Source organism: Diadema setosum, chromosome 14 (assembly GCF_964275005.1).
Source record: "Diadema setosum chromosome 14, eeDiaSeto1, whole genome shotgun sequence".
NCBI lineage: Eukaryota > Metazoa > Echinodermata > Echinoidea > Diadematoida > Diadematidae > Diadema > Diadema setosum.
The window spans coordinates 18,935,138-18,955,244 of NC_092698.1; the positions used below are offsets into that span (position 1 = coordinate 18,935,138).

The following is a 20,107-nucleotide window of genomic DNA, read 5'->3' on the forward strand; positions in this document are numbered from 1 at the left end:
AACAGCAAGCAGGGCTATCTTAAAGTCTCATTCCATGGACCGGCTCCTCAGCTCAGGTGTTAGGAGGGGATGGCCATGGGTAGGTAGAAGAGGGTGCAAAAACAAGGAAGGAGAAAATAGTAAAGTTCTTTCGTTTTAAAGGATAAGTTCACCTTCATAAACATAAGGATTGAGAGAATGCAGCAATGTTAGTAGAACACATCAGTGAAAGTTTGAGAAAAATTGGACAATCGACGCAAAAGTTATGAATTTTTAAAAATGTTGTGTTGGAACCGCTGGATGAGGAGACTACTAAGGCTCGTGATGTCATATGAGTCCAACAGTATAAAGAAAATGTAAAGAAAATTCAACATATTTTCACTTTTTTCAAATAATAAAAGAGCACTTGACTTGCCTCTTTCTAAAGGCAATGGGAATACTATTACCCATAACATATGTCAGTCACGAGTCAAGGGAATGTGTACTTTTTTCAAAAGAAGAAATTTTGTGAAATTCTCTTTATATTTTCCTTATATTGTTGTACGCATGTGACATCATACACTGCAGTAGTCTTCTCATCCAGCGGTGACTGCACAAAAACTTCAAAAAAGTAATAGTAATGTCACAATGGAGGAATGCATTAAATGCCAATTGTCTTGCTTTTTATTCGAAATCCCAAGTTTCGAATAAAAACCAAGGAAATTGGCATTTAAAGGGATGGTACAGAATTGGTAGAGAAGAGAATTGGGCTTTAACTTTTTGAGAGATACCAAGATGAAAACACTTATGATATAGTACAGAGCATACCATTTTAAGAGGAATTCAAAGTTTATTTGATGAAAATCAGGTTTGGAATGACTAAAACATCCAAAAACAAAGTAAAACAAAGCGATCGTAATAAAGTGTGGGTCCCACACTTATTAGAATCGCTCTTTTTTGGATATCTCAGTCATTTCAAAACCAATTTTCATCAAATAAACGTTGGATTCCTCATAGAATTGCATGCTCTTTCATATTTCATAAGAGGTTTCTCATTATCTCAACAAAAAAATTTAAGAAACCTGAAATTAGGTCTCAACCAAAACTGTACTCTCCCTTTAATGCATTCCTCTATTGTGACATTACTATCACTATTTCTAGTACTGCCAATACGTGGAGCAAATGTAATGTGTACAAGATACCCACCGTTTTCTCCTTCCTTCTCATATCTCACATATGTATTCATGATATATTAAAAGGATTCAAGTATCAGATTGCTATTTATCACAGGTGCATTGTGGCTTGAATATGGCAATAATTCAGCTGCTCTACTGACTTCGCACTAAATGAAATAAAATGACGTGACAGAACTTTGGAAATTCATGATGGCAACTGAACATTCAAGCATTCAATTCGATTGAAATATCGGAGCTTTTCGATTGGCTGAACCTGCTTAACGAGACATGCCTGAACTTGGGAGGGCATGGAGAGGGGGGGGGGGGGGGCGAGGGGAACATGAATTTGACAATGGCTCACGCGTTTCGGCATGTGCCGATCTGTCGCAGAAACGCCACACCTACTTTACCGGGGCGTATGCAAAATCTCTTATACAGGTGACTTTGTCCAGGGTTTGATGACATTATGTATTCATCAATTAACTTCTTCCATCTTTTACTATACAGCTTCCTTTCCGTAGCGACAGCTCATCGCCAGCCAATCCGGCGACAGAAAAAGAATCCTAATTTCCGCCTACCAGCTGCAGCAGCAGGGCGATTATACACTGTCAAATGAAGCATATAGGTTTCAAGCGCTGCCCAATGTTTCTCAACACTTGAATGTGTTTGCCCAACTCTAAAACAGACTTATAATTGAAAACAGTCTTGGGTCTACCGATTTGTAGCTACCTGTGGCAAGCTTCCGAAGCGAGGTAAGTATACAAAGTAACGAGCAGGCACACAGCAATTTAGATAGGGAGGGACTTCATAACCTAGGCATATCAGGTGGATTTTTAAAATGCTTGCACATTGTAAGTGGAAATATTTGTCACGATGACTAGTCGTTTGTTTGTTTGTTATTATTATTATTATTATTATTATTATTATTATTATTATTATTATTATTATTATTATTATCATTATTATTTGTGCATGTCGTTCGTGAACACTAGAGTTAATTTGTTGAAAAATCTGCATGTTTGTGCTCCATATTATATGTTTAGTTTTTTTCTCGGGCACCCAGTAAAAATATTGCTGAAGTAAACAATCTTATATTCATGCTTCAATTTTTTTTAGCACTAATATTTCTGCTCCTTCTTTTTTTCTTGTTGTTTTATCATGCCCTGTCAAAACTTCGTAGTGAACTTATTATACGATGCAGAGTAGATCCTCAGTCAAAACTGAGAGGATAGTTACTGCATGTATCATGAACAAAATTTGTTCATCATTTAATGATGATACAGATATCAACCTCAAATAATAATAATAATAATAATAATAATAACATCAAATAATAATAATAATACAAAACACTTGCCATGCCCCCAGATCAGTGAAGTTCTTTGTAGTCCGTAAATCTTAATTGTTTCGTTTCGTTTCGTTTTATTTCTTGCTTTCTGCTTGCTCATTATTCTGCATATTACTTGCTTTCGAAAGTGTGCCAAAGGTTGCTTGAATTCTATAGGAAAGTGACGGACATCGGCTAAAAACAAACAAACAAACGAGTAGTCATCGTGACAAATATTTCCACTTACAATGTGCAATCATTTTAAAAATCCACCTGATATGCCAAGGTTATGAAGTCCCTCCTTTTCCTTATCTAAATTGATGTGTGTGATATGTGTGTGGGTAACTGAATTTCTGTATGAGTGTGTCATCCTTGTCATATTTTCCCGGTACACGCAGTTCAATGAACACTGTCTGGGCATTAGCATTGATACTCTATTCTTATTTCTTATTATTGCCGAAGCCAGCGTATCTTAAAATAACAATATTTTTACAAATGACTTAAGTAATTTATATCTAATACAATAGCTGTAAAAAACAAAAAACAAAAAACAAAAACAAACAAACCTTGAATAATATATTGTTTACTCATTATTGATCTAGCGATCCAAGTCCCACAAGCTTTGCTTTTAGTGGATCGCTATTTTCCATAATTGAAGTTATTTTCCAAACGCTCACGAAGTATACATGCATTGTTCCTCGTAATTATTGTACAAGTTGTTGCACATAATTTATTTCGTATACTACATGAATCTTTTGTAAACGTTTGGACAATATCATTTCATGACATGTATTATGTTTTGATTTTCGTTGATTGGAAATAAACTATGATTGAATTGAAAAAAAAAATGTAAAAAAAAACCCCTCAACACCTTTGAAATACGATCTGGCAGGTTGAAACCCAAGGTGCAGGATGCCGGGTATTATCACTGTCAAGACGGCACCGTCTCCCCGGCCAGGATGGGAACATGACAACGGCAATGAGCAGGAAGGAAAAACAGTGGAGGCACGGAGTAATGGATATGCCATTGAGTCTCGGTGAGTTGGTCTAGGTCTTCTCTTATATTGTCTTTGCGTTGTTGAGTTTTCTACACGCTAATTTATTCATTGCCGTCAATGTTTAGTTCTTTGTAAAGGCTAAAACTGTTACTGCTTGATGGTTCTTCAAATGAGCGCGATGTAGCATACGAAGTAATCTCCAATTGATTTGTTTTAATTCTTGGATTCGTTGTGTTTTTGTTTTGTTTTGTTTGTTTTGTTATGTTTTATTTTTTAATCTATTTTTTTTTTATTTAACAAATGAGATTCCGTGACGGCAAGAATGATTAAAATAATCTTGGAAGAAAAAACACTTTGTTTTATATAGCGATAATCATCACATCTCTGTCAAATTCGGTTTGAATTGATATTATATATTCATAGATAAAACACTTTTAGTGAGCTCTGAAAAAACAGCAATAACCAAAACACTTCATAACATACGTTATCACAATGATAGTCGGCGTTGTCATCGACAATCGACGTGCTCTTCTTTCACCTTGTTCGGGGAAACTACCTAGTGAACTAGGATGTAAAACGGCGGCAAAGTGTCATTATACTTTACTATATATAGGCATATCGTCAGAAGAGGTGGCAATTTCCCAAACTTTCTCGTTTCCTTCCAGTTACGCGGGATTTGTGCTCAGGTTTCCGTCACTCGTTCTCACTATCGTCATCCTCGTGGTCGTTCTCTTTGCTTTGGTGGGGATCTTCACAAATCCCCTGCCATCGTTTTCCAACCCTTCCAAGGTTAGTCCATAGTCAGTTGAACATGACTGCGTTCTTGGACTTTTTTTTAAAAACAAAATTGCCGTCATTTTTGTTTTGACTCGTGTTTGTTTGTTTTTTTATTTAAATGAATTTATTGGGAACTTTCCGCATTGAATATAATTAAAATGAAATACAGTCATTTCCTTTTGTTTTCAAGACAATAGAACATACAGTGTGTACATCCGAACATAACTGAGATATATGTGTACAGATTAAAGAAGAGAATAAGAGAACACGTCAATTGGGAACTACTTGAGATAAAGTGAATCAAATGATCTGACTGAATTATGGCGCATGTACAGGGAGTGTGAATGCAGAAGACTTTCGTCAAATAAGCAAATAGCTTGAAGATACGACAGTATTGCTTTCTGCGTTTTAATTCTTTGTTGTTGGTGACGTTGTTGTTTTTCGTAACAAGTTAACAAATAGTAATGTAATCAGAGTCGAAATATATTGTCAAGTCTAACTAGAATAGCAATCACTGCGACAACAGTAAGTCAACACACTGTGGAATTACCACCACACTCAAGTGCGAAAGAGGAAAAATGAAAACACACACACAAATACACACACACGGGGCCATCCCAAGAGCCCGACACCCATCAGTCATACGGCCCATGAACTTGACATTGAAAAAAAAAAGTCCGTGAGTCAAATAGCCTACAAACCGTGAGCTCGACTCTAGGCAAAAAAAAAAAAAAGGCCCACAAGTCGGATACTAGGCAAAAAACAAAAAACAAAACACACACACAAAAAAAAAACACGAGACCGACACTGCATACATTAAGCTCCCTGATGTAATGGGTGTCGGACTCGTGGGCCTTGTGTGCATATTAGTAGACTTGTTTTGATTTTATTTGATTTTATTTCATTGTTCCACATGTCAAAACATAAATAACATGATACGATCGATTGAACATAAGATTGAACATAGCGTCGTAATTACAAAGAATACAGGAGAAGACAATTTAACAAACATGAAATGTGGGGACCTACTAAAAAGCAAAGCTTGTAATGTATAGGTCCCTGTATAGATGAAAGTGTTGGACTTCTTAAACAACCTAGTAACGAAAACTATGAAAGGAAGGAAAGGGACGTAAAAGAAAAGAGAGCAAAAAGAGCAAGACCCCGTTGACAGTGCGGGGCTGGGCCGAGCCGCGGCCGAGCCGCGGCCGAGCCCAGCCTCAATGACCCCGTCTACAGTGCGAGGCTCGGCCGCGGCCGAGCCGCGGCCGAGCCCAGCCCCGCTTCAGTGTAAACGCGCAAAAGGCCAAATGCGAGGCCAAAAATTGGCCTCGCATTTGGCCTCGCTCTGGAGGTGGTCTCGGCCGCGGCCGAGCCGCGGCCGAGCCCTGCCTCTTCTTGGTGTAAACGCAAACTGGGCCAAATGCGCGGCCAATTGCGCGGCCAATTGCGCGGCCAATTTTAGTCTGGCTTCCAAACCCTCTGCCTGTATCTTTCGCTATTCAGGATATTAACCCCCTCAACGTCGAAAACTAGTATAGTTTAAGGTGGTTTTGTCCTGCAAAGGATTTTTTCCTTCGGCAAAGGCCTTTGCCCGAACGGCGACTTCGTCGCCACGGAATTCATTTGGCAAAGGGTCTGAAAACCAGACAATACCAAATTGCGTTTGTTTACAAGCAGAGCGTCACTACGACAAAATATTGAAAGGTTTGAATCAAAAGCGCGGCCGAGCCCAGCAGTGGAAACGGACAAAATTGCGAGGCTCGGCCGCGCAATTGAGGCCGGACTGTAAACGGGGTCAATTGCGAGGCCGGGCCCCGCAATTTTGTCCGTTTACACTGCCGGGCTCGGCCGCGCTTTTGATTCAAACCTTTCAATATTTTGTCGTATAGGTGGCGCTCTGCTTGTAAACAAATGCAATTTGGTATTGTCTGGTTTTCAGACCCTTTGCCAAATGAATTCCGTGGCGACGAAGTCGCCGTTCGGCAAAGGCCTTTGCCGGAGGAAAGAATCCTTTGCAGGACAAAACCACCTTAAACTATACTAGTTTTCGACGTTGAGGGGGTTAATATCCTGAATAGCGAAAGATACAGGCAGAGGGTTTGGAAGCCAGACTAAAACTGGCCGCGCAATTGGCCGCGCATTTGGCCCAGTTTGCGTTTACACCAAGAAAAGGCCGGGCTCGGCCGCGGCCGAGCCGCGGCCGAGACCACCTCCAGAGCGAGGCCAAATGCGAGGCCAATTTTGGCCTCGTATTTGGCCTTTTGCGCGTTTACACTGAAGCGGGGCTGGGCACGGCCGCGGCTCGGCCGCGGCCGAGCCTCGCACTGTAAACGGGGTCCAAGAGAAAGAAATAAGATATACGAGAGCATAGCGAAATACAAAGTAACCACCTGTATTGCGCTTACAAGACTCCTTGTCACCCGAGCAACACAGTTACGTAACTGTAGGAATGCGCAAAAATGCACATGATACATATGATACATATGATTCATTAATTCAGGAATAGCCTTGACATAAATGACTCGGTAAAAGGACGAAAAGCAAACCTGGAATACATATAATAAACAACGATTCTAATAAAGAAGAGGGAGTTCGAATAAAATTGCATGTTGTATTATTATGTATAAGCCTGCACAAAGGATTTTTTAGTTTACGTTTAAAACAATTCAGTGACAACGATTCAGTGATGTCAGAGTCAAGGCTATTCCAGAATGTCGGACCTGTATGTACTATTGTTTTAAGAGCAAATGCAGTGAAATGAATTTTCCTGTCTTGTAGTGTAGGGATGTATAACTTTATTTTTTACAAATATGGGAGTGAAAGCATAAGGTAATTCGTCTTTAGTTAACCGGTACATAAATATCCCAAGGGAGTAAGAATATATATCAAAATTTTTAAAGAGGTTATTACTTTTGATCAGTGGGCTTGTCGGTGCTAAATAATTGGTACAATTGATAATTCTTATAGCTCGCTTTTGTATTCTGAAGATAGACTCCAGGCGTATTTTGGAACAATTCCTTCAGGCCAGTATGCGATAATGAAGATACGGCAATAACAAAGTCGAATATAAGGTACGTAATATATATATATATATGGGGAAAACATGCTTAAGCTTCTGTATAACACCCAGATTTCTTGATAGTAACTTACATAAATGATTTGTTTGTTCCTGCCAAGATAATTTACAATCAATTAAAAGGCCAAGAAATTTAACTGAATTTGTCTGTTGTAAGTTTACTCCTTTGATTGAAATTGAGCCAGGTAAACAAGTGATTGTATTACTAAACACCATAAAATTAGTTTTGTTTAGATTTAAGGATAATTTGTTACTTTGAATCCAATCATTAACGTGATTCAACTCAGAGGTAAGCATATCGAGTAACTCAGTAGGATTTTTGTGCGTCAAAAAAAGACTTGAATCGTCCGCAAACAAGAGGAAAGAAAGGAGTGCGGACGACCTGGGCAAATCATTTATGTACACAATAAAAAGAAGTGGTCCCAAAAGGGAGCCTTGTGGAACACCACATGTTATATTTGCTGTGCTTGAATCAGAATCATTAATGTGTACAAATTGTGATCGATTTGTGAGGTAATCTCTGAACCACCCCAAGGCGCTGCCACGAATCCCGTAATGAGACAGTTTGTACAGTAATATTTCATGATCAATTGTGTCAAACGCCTTGGAGTGGTCCAGAAACACTCCAACAGTGTGAGATTTAGCTTCGATTGCTTGAACAACTTTATCTATTAACAACAAAACGGCGTGAGTAGTCGAATGTTTTTTGCGAAAACCAAATTGAGTGTCTACTAAGATATCATGATCATTTAAAAACTTGATAGTTCGGGAGTAGACAACTTTTTCAAGTACTTTGGAGAATGATGATAAAAGAGATATAGGTCTATAATTGCCCAGGTCGTCCTGTCTGCCCTTCTTAAAAACATGAATAATCTTGGCAACTTTCATTTTACTAGGAAAAACACCAGTCATTAAAGACAAATTAAATACATGGGTCAAAGGTGCGGCTACTTCATAAATAATTTGTTTAAGAAGAAACATTGAAATACCGTCATAGCCTGAGCTTTGTTTAGCTTTAAAATTGTTTACAATATCAATAACATCCAATGCATCTACGGGCGTGAAAAATATAGAACTAGGATTGGGATTCACAAGAAATGAATGATTTTTTTTTTCCGTTAGTGGAATATTTCTAGCCAAATTTGACCCAATATTTACAAAATACGTGTTGAATGCTTCAGCAATACCACGGGAGTCATCATTTTATCGTTCCATTTTGTGTTATTTCATCAATTCCCAGTTTCTTTCCTTTATTCTTTTTTAGTACATCATTTATAACTTTCCAAGTAGACTTGATATCATTGTTATGGATTTGAAATTGTGCAGAAAAATAATCTTTTTTAGCTTTACGTAGCACAGAAGTCAAAGTATTTCGGTAAGCTGAGTATTTGCGTTTTGCTTCTTCTGTGCCACTAGACTTATATCTATAAAATAAGTTATTTTTTCGATTAATAGATCTCAAAATTGATTTGGTGATCCAAGGGGGTAAGGGGGTAAACGCTGCATTTTTTTTAGTACAAATGTCCTACTTGGCACAGATGTTCCCTAGGACAATTGAAAATTTTTCTGTACCTATGCAAATAAGCCTTAATTTGCATAATTTATGCAAAAATATATATAAAAATAATAAAAAATATATGTGCAGCCAGCAGAAATACCTAATTTGGTAGAAGTATCATATAGAGTACGTGGAAACGATTCCTGCAAAAATTGATTTCATACCTTTGTAAATAAACATAAAATTTGCATTATTATGCAAGTTATTATGCAAAAATCTGCATTTTGAACGAATTTCTAATCTTTATAAGCACTGGATCTTGTACTATAAAATTTGAACCTGGGATGGATGTTCCTTGAGTCAAAAGAAGCAAATGATTCGTCTAAAGAGACAAACTGTCTCTATGCAAACAACCTATTATTTGCATAATATGTATATCAATACCTATACATAGATAATCAGAACAAACAAAACACGATCATGTGACAATGTCTTAAATCGCTTTGAACTTGATATCCAAAAAAGCTAATAGAATAAGACAATATTCTCCTAACAAAACTCAGTATACTACTATGGCATGGAAACTGTGCTAGTAAATTTATACACAATAACATTGTGATAAGGCAATAATTTATGCAAAAAAAAAAATGTCTTGAGAACGAAATGGGAGATGTTATACTTTTAAGGGGATGGCTAGTAACTGATCAGTGGAAATCAGTGGGAATGCAGGGGGATGATTGTTCCAATCCTTTTGAGATTCATTTAAGAGTACATTATATATCTATTGTTGTGTGAAAATTATTTGCTTTAGAATGGTCTCATATTCAAGTAATGTGCAGTTTAATGTTAACGATCGCCCCGTCACTGTACAGGCATGCTAACCTGGAGACAGTAAACTGCACATTACTTGAATGTGAGACCATTCTGAAGCAAACAATTTTCACACAACAATAGATACATAATGTACTCTTAAATGAATCCCACAAGGATTGGAACAATCATCCCCAAGAATTCCCACTGATCAGTTACTAGCCTCCCCTTTAAGTGAAATAATCTTAGTCTCTGACTTAAAGGGGATGGCTAGTAACTGATCAGTGGGAAATAATCAAATTAATTGATTAATTGCCCCATCATATGTCATCCTTAGACGAAATTTGGCTTAATCCACGCTTGAGTTAATTATTGCGTAAACTGATGCAATTTTATCATTCGACCTTGACCATTGACTTCTGGTATATTATTCGGGTATCAATATGCTAATTATGTGGTATTTGCATAGAGAAATAGTGTTTTTATATTACAAACAATTTCCTTTTGACTAAAAAATATCATTTTTGTTATATAGATTGTTTCTAACTGGTTACGTATCTATCTAGGATGAGATTTAAGGGGTTTTCATTGTTTACATATCAATTTGCATAATTATGCAAATAAGGTGTTATTTGCATAGATACAAATTGTCTCTTTAGATGAAAAAAAATTCCAATTGTACCGAGGAACATGTGTGCCAAAAAGGACATTTGTACTATAAAATGCAGTGATCGCCCCTTTTTTCGCCCTTAGCAAGCCTACTATATAGTCTCGAGGCTGTATGACTTGTGGGTGTCGTACTCGTGACGTGCACCCCCCAGTTTGCAAGCACAAACCCTTGTTGGTCGTAACGGAGTCTGCATGCGCCAAGACTAATACAGGCACCACTGCACTTGGGAGAAGCTACAACACAGGGCCTATGGAACAGTGCGGGAGTGGTGCATGTAGTAGTCTTGGCACAGACTCCTTTACGACCAACAAGGGTTTGTGCCTGCAAACTATGCACCCCCCCCCCCCACACACACACACACACTCATCTCAATATGCTTACATACGTGCTGGACAGTTTATCCAAACATCGGGAAATCCACAGCTATTTGTGTGTCACATAGGCAGAAATTATTTTTGTAACTTTAGATTGTGACAAAAAGGTTTAAAACGTAAAGTGTCATACACTACGTTATTGAAGTTGCATTTGAGATATAAACCCTATAAGCTTTATCCTTGATATAACTGAATCTCCTGTCCGTTGGTTGTTTGCATGATGATACGCACCAATTATCGAAATCTGAACTATAATTAATCTTGTATCAACCTTGCAACAAGATCAACAAGATGAACTCGGAGTATGTGGAGTCATTAGTTTTCCTTTCTGCGGTTAGTCTGTTGACACAGAATTCTGATTCTTCTGCAAATATTGTCACTATGTTTAGTTCATTGCTATGGTGACTTATGAGAAGGCTTTTGACAGATTTTTTTCCTTGTCCGGTGACTTGCACTAAGCCCTGCATGAGTGGCACTCAGACGGAGATCGAGCATTTTTTCTTTGTTGACGTTTCCCGCTGCTTTTTTTTTTTTTTTTTTTTTTTAGTACAGCAATACAATCTTTGGGATCACATATGATCAGTCTCAAACATAGAGTTCGCCCTTTTTCTGAAGGGAGAGGGGGAGTGTTTAAAAAAAAAAGAGTAAACCAAAAACTCCCGTGTATATGAAAAAAGTTGATATGCAAAATGTGATGTTTTTCCCGATGGTTTTCTACTCCGGAAACCAATTATAGCTCGGTCACAGTATGATGGTTCACATTTTTTTAGTACAGTTTTTCTTCTTCTTCTTCTTCTTCTTCTTCTTCTTTTTTATCACATAGGCATACCCCGCTTTTCTTATTTGGCACCATTAAATCACCTGGTCTTATCATCTATCCGTTCTCCGTTTCTTTTTCATAAACACTGACTACTCGGGGCTTACAGCCAAACAAGCTAGCTTTCATGTAGGTCCCGTCATACTTCTCTTTGATCAATCCCATTTCGATTTTGACCATTATCATTACACTTAATTACTGTGTTTTCACCATGTTTATTCTTTGGTTTCTGCACATTGTTTACAAGGTAAAAAACAACAACACTTGTATTATTATTAAAAAATCTGTTGTAATGTTCATAAATGGCAAGTATGAAAATAAATGAATTGAATTGAATTGAATGTTCGCTCCCAAAACTGCCAGACACCCCCCCCCCCCTCCCCTCTTTGCACAGACACCTACACGGGCATCTTCACAGGGAAATGACTGCAAAGTAATTATTGATTTGGTGAATTAAAAAATACTATAACATGTATGATAGATCAGGGCAGTTTCAGGAAACTTGAACCATTTGTTCAAAAGTTCTGCAAGCTTTACCCATATCAGGGTAGCAATTAGTAATGCGCCGCAATTGAAGAATAGAAAGTTTGCTCCATTTATATTCCTTGTAGCATGAAAAAGCTTTTGACATTATACCCCTTTGCACTGGGAATAATTACCTTAAATAGTATCGTACATGTCAGCAACAAGTCAAGGAATTGTGTACTTGTTATTCAGATGAAAATTATAAATGGCTTTGTTAGGTTTAAATGAAAGAGTTGCAATACATCCCAAGAAATCTCCGAGAGCTCAGTAATTTCATATGAACTTTGAAAAATTTCCTTTTTTCTTTTGTTTTTATTACATAGAGTGACGCCATAAGGTTTTGAAGTGAAGATATGATCATTTTGGGGTTTTTTTTTTTTTTATTTATCTCCGGTATCTTAATGTGATATTTTTATTATTGTTCTGTTCTGATAAAAATATGTATTCTTATTTTTACAAATCTATTGCATATGTGTACGGGAATGCATTACATGAGGGCTCATATGCCCAGGGGTAAAAGTAAAATAATTACGTTTGGTAGTCCTAGCCCATGTATTGCTTCCCTGTTCATACTTTGTTTTATACGTCAACTGTGTATTTGATATACTTCAACTGTGTTATTTCCATGTGATTGTATGTTATGCTACTAGTATTGTCATTTTCATTTGGCTGAATGAATAGTAGTAGTAGTAGTAGTGGTAGTAGTACTAATCAGGTCTGAAAAAAAAAATCCCAGATGTCATTTAAGAATCTGTTCAGGTTACGAGGGTAGAAGGTAGCGGTTGATATGTGACTATATGAATTATTTTATTAGAATGTAAACTGAAATCATTAATGGAATACCAGATGATCTCACTCGACCATGTATATTTCCCTGCAAGCCGGACAATATGAGACAATTTGCATCTGCGTCTTGTCAATTTTCATTTTGCTGCCACTTCTGATCATTACCTTTAAATTAAAAAATAAGTGAATTAACTTGCTTTTGTCAGTATGCCAGTTTTAGTTTCCCTATTAACTACTAATCCTGTTATGAATAACTATTATGGAGGTCATGCGAGAAAGTTATATTCGAGATATGTTTTAAGATTCTCTCTGAAGAAAACTAAATGACATATAAACGCTCCGCCATTACTATAATAGGAAAAAAGAAAGAAGAAAATCTTGCTGAACTAACCACACCTGAATCACTGTTCTTTATTTTTTATCTTGGTGGATCATTGTTAAAACAATATCTGCTGAAAGGCGCAGAGTTTTTCATTCTGTGAAACCTATAACTCGTATTGATTGAATGCTGAAAACGAACAAAATAAACAAGTAAATCATTACTATCAATATCATAATGTCAACCACAATACTTAGGGTATACAGGCGAGAGGGACGGATGTCAGCGGACCGTTCTCGGCCTACCAACGCTTCCTGAACAAGACGGACAAGTATTTCCCTTACCCGTCGACAGTTGGTAATAGCAGCCAAATCATGGAGCCAGACGTTGAACCATTCTACCTCGGCGAGAGGGATGGAAACAATTCCGACGTCACGAAGCTAGATGGATGCGGATCCGAAGGTGCACATTTAAGTCTTATTTTAATGCTTTTAAAAAGAACATCTCTTACTCTCATCGAAATATTGTATCTGTCTGATCACGATAACTAGATATAGTTATGTTTTAACGGAAAAGGTTGTGTTGCACATACTACACTTAAATTTACACACACACACACAAATACACACACACGCATATATATATATATATATATATATATATATATGATATGCATATATATATATATATATATATATATATACACACATATATATAAAATATTATAAACACTTGTTTAAACAAAAGTCAACAGTGAAACGTGATAGATGCTACTGGATACTTTGGATAAAAAAGAAAATATTTTAAGACATCGGGATGACTGCTTATAAATATTTGTGTCATTATTATTACTATCATGTATCGGGGCACAATAATGATACAAATATTTATAAGCAGTCATCCCGATGTCTTAAAACATTTCCTTTTTCATCCAAAGTACCTCGTAGCATCTATCACGTTTCACTGTTGACTTTTGTTTAAGCAAGTGTTTATAATATTTATATCATTTTGTTCTTCATTAGGTTTTAGCGGATGTTAAAATTGATTGTTTCCTGACATCAAAATCTGTATTAGGCTTTCTTTCCTTTTCTTGCAGCAAGTATGCTATCCAGTCACAAGTTGTAGGTATCAATATTACATTAATTCAGTTTTACATTTTGTCTAAGTTAGTTCGTCAAACAATCGTAAGAAACCTACTGATATATCATTTAGGCAGCAATTGACGAATTGAGATTGCAATAAACCTACCCCTACATTTTTATAAAACCCACCTCTAGCGTGTTTAAAGGACAGTATTTCTCTCGCAACTTCATTTCCCATAACTGTACAAGGAAAATACACTGATGCAGTATCAAAAAGATATACTGACTGGACACTGCCGGACATTTCTGTTTCATTCAATTATGTTTCAGGTCGGCTTCGTATGGTTTACAAGTCAACAGGAAACCAGGGCATGTTTACAAAGGACGCCATGATTGCCGTTTGCCAACACGATAATGACAATTATCGCACACAAGACACTTTCAACGAGACGTGTGACCATCTAGATACGAATGGGGATTGTTGTCCGACTTTGTCCTTGGGTCATCTTACAGCTCTCATTACTGGAAAAGACTCCTGTGTGGATATAGATGAGGAAGACGTATTGTTGGTTCAAGAGCTGCTCGGAGAGTGTGTCGAGAATTACACGGCCGGATGTTTAGGGGGCGAACGCGTCTGCACTGATGTATCTACGAATTGCTCAACTCACAGTTCTGCTGTTTACATCATACTCCACTTTCTCACTCCAACCGATTTTATAAATTCCGTTAAAGACAGAACTTTTGAGCTAAAGGTTGCCCTAGCTCTGCCTCCTCTCGATTACTTAAGCAACAGAACGCGAGATTTCTTTGACGATCACATAACCAGATCTTCACTCACTGGCAGTGTTGTCGATGTTGTGGCCATTGGTGCAGGGTTCAAGGATAATGTCTTTAGTGATTACATAATTTACGACATGAAATTCATCGCTTTAGGCTTTACAGTCGTAGTGCTTATCATCTGGTTTTACGTAGGATCTTTTTTCATCACAATTGTGACAATTAGCAGCATGATCATGACCTTACTAGTTGCCTACTTTGTGTACAAGAATGTTTTCGGATTGGTTTTCTTTCCCTATATAAATATTCTAGCAGCAGTACTCATTACCGGCATTGGGGCTGATGATTGTTTTGTTTACGTTGATATCTGGAAGCACATGAAGAAAGAGTCAGATAAGAGTGGCATGACGAAGGAAACCGTATTTCGCGAGACTCTCCGGCACTCCTCCGTCACCATGTTCGTCACCAGCCTCACTACGTCGTCGGCTCTCTTCGCGGGCATTGTTAGTCCAATAACTGCCATTCGCTGTTTCTCAGTCTTTTCAGGTAGTGCCGTTTTGGTCAATTTTATTTTCACACTCACCTGGATACCCGCAGCTGTGGTGTTTCACGACAAATATTTTCTCCGCAAAGCAGAGGACGACGGATCAATTAAAACACATGGCATATGCTGTCGTTTAGCAAAGGGGCTTCACGACATCATCGGTAAAGTCGGCAACAAGTTTTTCAAAGAGTACTTGCCTGTAATCGTCGGTAAGTTTCGGATGTTTTGGATTGCTCTACTATCACTTCTCGGCATTGGCGGCATTTATGCTGTATTCACAGCACCAAAATTACAACTGCCTTCAAAATCTCAATTACAATTCTTTCACAGCGATCACATTTTGGAGATGTACGACCAGGTATACAGAGAAACATTCTCTTTTGAAGTCGATTTCACCAACTACATGCCAGCGTTCTTTGTGTGGGGCATAGAACCATTGGACAATGGAAACCACTGGGACCCAGATTCAAAGGGAACTACTGTCATGGATAAGAGCTTCAGTTTTTCTTCGGAAGAACACCAGGAGTGGATGTACAACTTTTGTGTCAAATTTCGCAATTCCACTTTTCACAATAGCGAAGTGAATTCTACGTCTGAATATTGCTTCATTGATACCTTTCGAGACTTCATGGAAGGCCCTTGTATAAACCCTGTGACTGGAGGGGACCTCTCCCCTTGCTGCGGCCAGACAACCTTCCCATATTCTGCTAGTAATTTCAGACAATGCGTCATCGTGTATCATGAAGTGCGATGCCAATTATCAACCTGTGATTACACATCTCCAGGACTACGCTTCGATGCAGATGACAACATTGTTGCCATGAGCATTTATTTGTTAACGAATACAGAAGAATCCCAGGAATACACTGCCATGGATAAGTTCTGGTCAGACATGAATACCTGGGTTGAAGAACAAATGGAATCTGCTCCCGAGGGACTAAGGAATGGATGGTTTATTAGTATCGGTAGGTTTCAACTTTATTTCTTTGATTTACAGCGTGGTCTGGCTCTCGGCACCCCGCTCTCTATAGGCATGTCTCTAGCCATTGCTGCCTGCGTCTTGCTGCTGACAATTCGAAATTTCCTGGTCACCATCTACGCCATGTACACCATTACTTGCGCAGTCTTTGTCGTCGTCGGCACGGTAGTCCTTCTCGGTTGGGAGCTGAACATTGTCGAATCGTTCATTCTCTCTCTCGGAATTGGTCTGTCGGTGGACTTCACGATTCACTACGGCGTCTCTTACCGCCAATCAAAGACGGAGAACAGGTCATCGCGATCCCTCGACGCTCTGAGGCAGGTGGGCTCGGCCATCACCTTAGCAGCAATCACCACTTTTACAGCTGGTGCAGTCATGATGCCTTCCATTGTACTCAGTTACATACAACTCGGCACTTTTCTCATGCTCGTCATGACAGTCAGCTGGGTTTATGCCACTTTCCTTTTCATTTCAATATGTCACACGATCGGTCCAGAAGGAACTTGTGCCCAATTCACCAGAGCTTGTTGCCACACGATTTCTAATCGTGTGCACGACGAAAACGTAGCACAGATGGCTAAAGAAGCGGAAAATGACAATGACAGAAATACCGTGTATGTTATACCAATTGAAGACCAGTTTGATGGGAACTCTAGTACCAGAGAATTACATAGATCTTGATGTCACTATTAAATGGAACACAAATCAGAAGGACTTAAGAATAATGTTGACGGAGAAGCTCGTGAATGTTATGCTTGTTGGAACTATAGGTAATACCTCCTCCACCCGACTTTCCAAGGCAAAGTACTCCATGAGGATTACTTTCTTCACCAAGAAGAAAAATAAAACCAAGATCGATATTTTTTTTTTTTTCATTTAACCTGAAGCTTGTTGGCACAGATACTCAATTTTGGGTGCATGATGAAAGCACAATAGGTGAGGCTGGGGAGCAATGATGACGACTTTCGTGTACGTTATACCAGTTGCAGACTGATACGTTGAGATTTCCATCACCAATGAACTACATGATACCTGAATATACCAAGGATTCAATACGAGTTTGGTTTGGATCACTTTATTTTCTTTCTTTTTTTCTAAATTCAGGCTTTATGAGATAGACCTGTTGATGGTATCTTGCTGAACGAGTTTGTGTTTGCTTGTTGGAATAAGACACTCTGCTCGATAAAGAACTTTTCGACGGGTATCTGTTCCAACAAAATTTTGTTCAGTGTTCTGTCATTTGTTTTGGTGTCATGTGAGCCTTTTTGCAATAAGTGAAACGAAAAATGTGCGCCACGTAACATGTGTAAATTGTTCCTTTGGTTCTATTTGGACATTCCTTATCGGCTACGGCCTAGTTTTGTTTTTTTCTGCAGACTTAAAGGTTTTGTTTACTATTGGGAGCAGTGATTTAAAACATGTTCGATTTATCACCTTTATGGATATGTGTAGATCACAAAACATCCTATCATCTAGAAATATCGCAATAAAGCCTAAAAATATAAGGAAATATCACTATATATTTCTCAATAAACCAAAACTTCAGACGGTTTATTCTTGAAACAATTTTGTTAAAACTTTTGTTCACTTTAAGTATATTCGACAAGACTTAACGTTGCTTATAGTGATTGAAATTTTTACATTTGTTGTTTCTTTCCCGAGCTTACATTTTAGAACTATTTTGAAGCACTAAAGCTTGGTTCTTGTTTCATCTGCAAATGGTAAATAATACCTTAAAGTATAAAAGGGTCTTGCCAATTCAGGTACGTGTTCAACCTGACCGATATCTGCCAATGTCCATATCGCCGCAAAATAGAACCTCCGAGAATGTCCGTTGATCTTATTGTGTACTACAGTGTCCTCACTCATGCATAAAAGTAAAACAATGTCCGCACCTTCCTGATTGTTGGGTAAAAATCTAACATGGCCTTATCTTTAAAGAATCAAGAGCAGGGGCGGATCCAGGAATTCCGTAAAGGGTAGGCGCCTTTACAAGATTTAAACGGGGGCGCACGCCCCCCCCCCCATTTTTTCTTTTGTTTAAAAAAAAAAAAAAAAGAATAAAGAGAGGGCGCCCGGTGCACCCCCTCTGGATCCGCCACTGGAGAGCCATCACATTCTTTTTAATTTTCTTAATGAATCATGCTTTTAAAAAAAAGAACATCAGGCTACATTTCAGCAGGGAAATTTAACACTAGAGAAGGAGTAAAATCTTCCCGCAATTTGTGAAAATTTATGCGTAGGTTCTACAGCATGAAAATTGATCGCTTAGCATTTCACTGGCTTTCAGATGTTCCGTGATCCAAGATGCTCTTATAGTATTGAGTTTGAATAATTATGGAGACCAAAGAAGAGGTTCTTGACTTTAACAATAAAAGCTATATTTCAGAAATGTTGAAATCGTGAATATATGGAACTTAGTGGTAATCTCGAACAACTACTGAAGTTTTTTTTTTTCTTCAAATCTCCTTGTTATTATCAAATACCCCGGACTGAAAAAGGAGTGTTAGAATCTCATAAAAAATAACATGACAATCTTGCGCGCATTTGTGCATAATATTGTTCACTAGGTTAAGCAATCTAGGAAATGTTGAAATCATGAATATATGGAACTTAGTGGTAATCTCGAACAACTACTGAAGTTTTTTTTTTTTTTTTGTTCTTTTTTGTCAAATCTCCTTGTTATTATCAAATGCCCCGGACTGAAAAAGGAGTGTTAGAATCTCATAAAAAGATAACATGACAATCTTGCGCGCATTTGTGCATAATATTGTTCACTAGGTTTAGCACTCGAATGTTAAATCTTTCGAATTAAATGATTGGCTAATGCATGTTTCTGCGTGCTTGGTAGCAGTTTTACAGTTCAAAAGTACCATATTTACTAATTTCTCTTTGAATGTCCTATATTCTTTGAAATTTGAATGATTTCTGCCGAAAATATTGAAGGGGATAGCGAATTACTGCTGGCTAGGTATGTTTTTGTTTGTTTGTTTGTTTGAAGCATGGGTACAAAAGGGGAGTTTTTTTTTTTCTCTCCTTTCCTGAGTGCAGTGACGTTATAAACATTGGAAACGGTAAGTTAGATGTACTTATTGGTCATGCATAAAAACATCTCTCTCTCTCTCTTCGACTCTTCAAGTAGAAACTGAATTGCACCACTAAAATGTCATCCGTCCAGTGAAGATCTATTTAAAAAAAATGTATGTAAGTCAAAGGTATATACAATGTGGATAATTAAAATTCTGAAGGTCTTTGATGTCGTTGGGTCATCCATTAATCATATCGAAGAATACAATGAAGAAATTGGCACATGTAGTTGTAATGTCTGTCGTGAATCTTGGCTATGTTGTGTATTGCATGTGGGAAATTTCACTCGTGTAACACAAGGTTTACAGCATTTCCAATTAGTTAGTGCAAATCTCATGGATTTCTGAAATGCTTAGTACATCAATGAGATTAAAAGGAAAGTTAAACCATAATTATGTATGCAGTATCTAAACGGGTCTTGAAAAGATCATGCCCTTGAGGGCAAAAAAATAAATAAAACTGTGAGGCTTTCATTTCATTTTGCATAGAATTTGTCCTGTTACATTTGGAAGCAAGGTGGTAGAATTT

At 37.7% G+C, this 20,107-nt stretch overlaps 1 protein-coding gene across 1 annotated transcript; it reads left to right on the plus strand.

The window, feature by feature from the left end:
- The first annotated feature begins 3,372 nt into the window (after positions 1–3,372).
- Positions 3,373–17,173, plus strand: LOC140238189 (protein dispatched homolog 1-like). Its single transcript, XM_072318126.1, has 4 exons — positions 3,373–3,497; positions 4,124–4,247; positions 13,368–13,572; positions 14,523–17,173. The coding sequence occupies exons 1-4, from the start codon at positions 3,373–3,375 to the stop codon at positions 17,171–17,173; spliced, it is 3,105 nt and encodes a 1,034-aa protein (XP_072174227.1).
- Positions 17,174–20,107: the final 2,934 nt, after the last annotated feature.

Excerpts from the sequence above, each read along its gene's own strand:
- LOC140238189 (XM_072318126.1), top strand. The coding sequence starts at position 3,373 with ATGCCGGGTATTATCACTGTCAAGACGGCACCGTCTCCCCGGCCAGGA. Across the intron at positions 3,498-4,123 it reads GGATATGCCATTGAGTCTCG|TTACGCGGGATTTGTGCTCA; the intron begins GTGAGTTGGTCT and ends GTTTCCTTCCAG. Across the intron at positions 13,573-14,522 it reads AGATGGATGCGGATCCGAAG|GTCGGCTTCGTATGGTTTAC; the intron begins GTGCACATTTAA and ends ATTATGTTTCAG.